Source organism: Brassica napus, chromosome C7, assembly GCF_020379485.1.
Source record: "Brassica napus cultivar Da-Ae chromosome C7, Da-Ae, whole genome shotgun sequence".
Taxonomy (NCBI): domain Eukaryota; kingdom Viridiplantae; phylum Streptophyta; class Magnoliopsida; order Brassicales; family Brassicaceae; genus Brassica; species Brassica napus.
In genome coordinates, this window is record NC_063450.1 from 38,385,610 (window position 1) to 38,390,207 (window position 4,598).

At 32.7% G+C, this 4,598-nt stretch overlaps 1 protein-coding gene across 1 annotated transcript; it reads right to left on the minus strand.

Annotated features, from left to right (window-relative positions):
- Nucleotides 1-1,513: 1,513 nt before the first annotated feature.
- On the minus strand, nucleotides 1,514-2,012 carry LOC106379771 (protein NIM1-INTERACTING 2-like). The gene has a single exon (XM_013819648.3). The coding sequence runs from the start codon at nucleotides 1,936-1,938 to the stop codon at nucleotides 1,585-1,587; it is 354 nt and encodes a 117-aa protein (XP_013675102.2). The 5' UTR covers nucleotides 1,939-2,012; the 3' UTR covers nucleotides 1,514-1,584.
- Between the last annotated feature and the right edge of the window lie 2,586 nt (nucleotides 2,013-4,598).

Below are 4,598 nucleotides of genomic sequence, written 5' to 3' on the forward strand. Positions count from 1 at the left end.
CATTAGGCCTTTGTCCCCAAAATATGTTATATAGCTTTAGACTCTTTGATATGTAGAAGTGTGTGACCACACTATGAGATATATGAATGATTAGAAGCATAGCAGCAGAGCAGCTGATAGCCAAACAGTCCCGATAGCCCAATCCTTGGCATCAAAGGATTCATGACATATATTCGGGATAAAACTTTTTAATGCATAATTTTTTTAATTCGACAATAGAAATATATTCAAACTTATGATTCTATTTCAAAATGTAAACTAACCATTCAATAAATATGTTTTGGTCGAGTGTGATCAGTGAAAGTAATAACTCGTGAGTGCATTGTTCCCATAGAGTTTACTCATGGATCTTTACTGAGAATGATGAGGTACATTATCTGAATCAAGTGTTTGACTTGCTTAGGCCACCTGACCATCCATCAGTCATGCTATCCAACGTTCTGTCTTTTCTGCATGACTTCAGACTTCAGACTTCAGTCTTCACCCACCAAACTGGTTGGATTTTGTATGATCGATTTCAACACTTAAAACTACCAACATACAAGTTAAGAAAACAAACATTTAACGTTACGTGGTTTGTCAAATTTTTTTTTTTTTAACTCGCCTGTAGTAACACGTTAGCTAACGTATTCATGTCAATTATCCCAGACATTAAACCGATAAAATCATTTTACGCGTTGAGTTTTCCCCTTTTTAGTTATTTTGTTTTTGGATCTGATAGTGGACTTATTATTAGAGCATATCAACTAGGCTCATTATCTCATTAGGCTATTTTCTCATAAGGCCCAGTATCTGTGAGACAGCAGAACATTTATATATGATGAAGTCAAACAAACACTAAATCAAATGCCATTTTGCATAAGAAAAAAAAGAGGAAATCAAATGCCTTGTAAAAATATCAATCACTAATCCATATCCTAAATAATATAATCGGTGTATAATAGACTACTCAATAGTCAATACTCATAATTAATTAATAGCGCATAAATGGGCCACAATGTCGCAATTTTATTACAAACAAAGACTTCTTGGTTGGCAGCACTTTATGATTCATTACCAAAAGCCAATCCCAAAGTTCTAAGAGATATTATTCCCACCGTTTCATTTAGATCACAAAGATATAGTTTTTGTGTTTTCTATGAAAAAATTGTAAACTTAAAAAAAATTAATTAATTTTATTGAATTACTATTAGTTAAAAATTATTAAAAATAACATAAAATGACACATTTATTATAGTAGTTTAATATATTTTCTTATAATATGTGTGAAAATACTAAAAAATTTATCTTTTCTGTATCGGAAGGATATTAATTAGTATTGTTATATTGATTCGATTAAGGAAGGAAGCATTATTATACAATCATTGTATACTATCTGCGTGTTCACTGTTCACATAATTGAGTCTATGATTCATCATTATATGAGCTACATAACTCATTGTAGAACTTTTATGAACGTTCAAACTGCAGAATTTCAATTTGGATAGCATTTTAATACTACCTTTTAAAACCATTTCAAAAAAAATTATATAGGTATATTAAAAATTGATAATTGAAAGAAGTAGGAAAAAATATGAAGAAAGATTACAAGCTAACTGCGTCGGGTTCCGGTTTACAGTTAAGATCCAAACCCGAGTTCCGTAACCCGACCCGATCTATTCCTTCTAATTCTCCGTCTCGAACGCCGTTACTATCCAATGAGCTCCTCAATCCAAGCCTCTGACTCCGTTTCCTCTTCTTAGACGTTAACTCTCGGGTTTCAATACCGCCGTTAGCTCTCGTAACCGTCCTGGTCGCCACGTGTACTCTCCGTAATATCTTGAAGAACTCATCCACCTCTTCTTCCGTCACCGTACGTACAACTTCCATCGACGAATTCCCTATGTGACCGTCACCGTTATCTTCTTCACGGCGTTCCACTTTCTTTTCCGAGCTCATGTTAGCTACAAGAAACTACAACTTGGGCTGGACAATAAAACTGTTGCTGATATTTATTTTGGTTTATTATGAGGATACTCTTCTTATAGGACGTCGGTGTGGACTTTGAGCGGTCGATGTCGTCAACCGCCAAATAAAATGGATGGTGGAGATTGATGATGACATCATCATTGAGACGTTGAAGCATTAGCTCCATGACGTGGGCCTTCAAATGGACTTTCGAATAAAGGGATGTCATGTGGAAAATTTGGTATCTGCTTTACTTTAATTATAGAAGACCTATAATTTTATTATATAAGTAAGACCAAGAGTTGCTGACCCAAAAAAAAAGTAAGTAAGACCAGCTTTGAGATATAAGAAAAAATTAAAGAAAAAGACCAAAAGACATTGCGAATTGTGATCATAGTTAACGTGAAAAGGTACTCCTGCGATTATTTATTTCTAGTTTTTAAAATCGAGAGAAAATTAGCTAAATATACGTAGAAATCAGATCCATACTAGTAACCTACACAAGAGGCTGAGCCATACCTATTAGGCATGAATTAACGATTTTATCTTGGCGTTATGATGAATTCTCCATGTACTTACTTTCTCGGTACTCTGTCGCAACAGAGAGCAAAAAAACGTGTCAGGATGTAAGTTGCCAGGTATATCATTATACTCCACTCGTTTACTCCGGTTTTTGAGACGAAAAGATGGACAATAAACAAATATTTTTGAGTAAATAATTTTCGGAAACTTTTATTTTACAAAAGTTATTTTGTATTAATTCATTAATGAGTTTTATAAACACTTAACAACAAATATTTTGTTACATCATACAACAATTTATCAACACTTTGATATGAAAGTCTCTATCAGCTAACAATCCATGTGTCAGGTAACAAATCATTTAGCAGATAACAAACTATTTATCAAAAAACATATTAACTCACGAACCATGTATCAAATCATTTATCATATAACAAATCATTTCTTGAGAAAAATGTATCAAGCCAAACCATTTTATCATTATGTAAGCTGACAAACAATTTATGAAATCATTAATGAGTTTTATAAAAAAATGTATCAATTAACAACATGTCTTTTATAATATTGCACAACAATTTATCTATTCTTTAATACCAAACTTCCTATCAACTAACAAAACATGTACCATGTAATAAATCATTTAGCAGACAATAAGCTATTTATCAATTAACATATTAATTCGCAAAATATGTAACAAATCATTTATTAAATAACAAATCATTTAGCGGATAATCAAATATTTATCAATTAACATATTAACTCACAAACTATGTATCAAATCATTTATCATGTAAAAAATCATTCATCGAGAAAAATGTATCAAGTCAAAACCATGTATCACCTAATTTATCACCAAACAAGCCATATGTGAAACAAATGTATAAATTGAAAAAAACATTTATCAAAATATTTATCAGGTAATGAATTATGTATCAATTAATAATAAATATTTTTACTCCACTACAAGAAAACACATGCTTAACGACGAAATTTAGAGAGGAAAAACAATCCTCGTAAATTTGCGTCGAGTTTACGAGGAATTTACGTGAAAAACTAAAGTCATCGTTATTTCCTCGTAACGTAACGACAAAACTGTTTCGTCGTTAAGTGGATGTAACTTTACGAGTATTTTACGAGGAAAAACTATTTCCTCGTAAATACGACGTAAACTTTGCGTGGTATTTACGAGGAAATAGTTTACGTGTATTTAGCGAGGAAATTTTTGAATCCACCAACTTTATAGGTGTTAAACGTTTTTTTTGCCCACCTAATTAATTTTCGTCGTAAATTCATAGGAAAATTACAACTACCAGATTCGATTTTTCCTATAAATATGGATGTTTGAACATCATTTTAAACACACCAACAACAAAAAACGTGAAAGAAGCAGACCAAGTTAGCTTCCTTCCATACCCTCGGATGAGAGATTCAGGTATAAATTGGTTAGCAGTAATCAAAGTTACACCTCGAGGACGAATCATCAGTGGAGAAGAACCACCATTGCAAGAAGAACAGATAAATGAAGTTGAGGAACCAGAACAAGAAATTGATGACATCCTTCTCATTGATCCGCATAATCACGAGTACGAAGATCTTACCGATGATGCCACAGACGAAGCTGTTGAAGACGAGTTTAATGAAAATAATGATGTTTCTAGTGATGACGAGAATGTCGATGTATCCGATTGATGTATTTGTTTTATGAATAAGATGAGGGAGTTTGTTTTATGAATAATATAATGTGGGGTTTGTTTTATGAATAAGGTAATGTGGGAGTTTGTTTTATGAATAAGCAAATGTGGGAATTGTGGTTTGGAATGGAAATAAAGATGGGGTTTGGAATATATGAAGTAGAAAATAAGGAATATGGGGTTTCGGGTTTCGGGTTTCGGGTTTTGGATTCTAGGGATTTAAACATAACACTCGTTAATTCCACGTAAGCTTAAATCGTCGTAAAGTCCTCGTATTCCAACGAGTAAATAACGACGAAGGACTCGTTAATTCCACGTAGGACTAAATCGTCGTAAATACCACGTAGGATGAATTCGTCGTAAAAACCACGTAGGATGAAATCGTCGTAAATATAACGTAATACAACGAGGAAATAACGACGAAACCTAAAAATAAAT

Coding starts and splice junctions, on each gene's coding strand:
- LOC106379771 (XM_013819648.3), bottom strand. CDS start 1,938: ATGAGCTCGGAAAAGAAAGTGGAACGCCGTGAAGAAGATAACGGTGAC.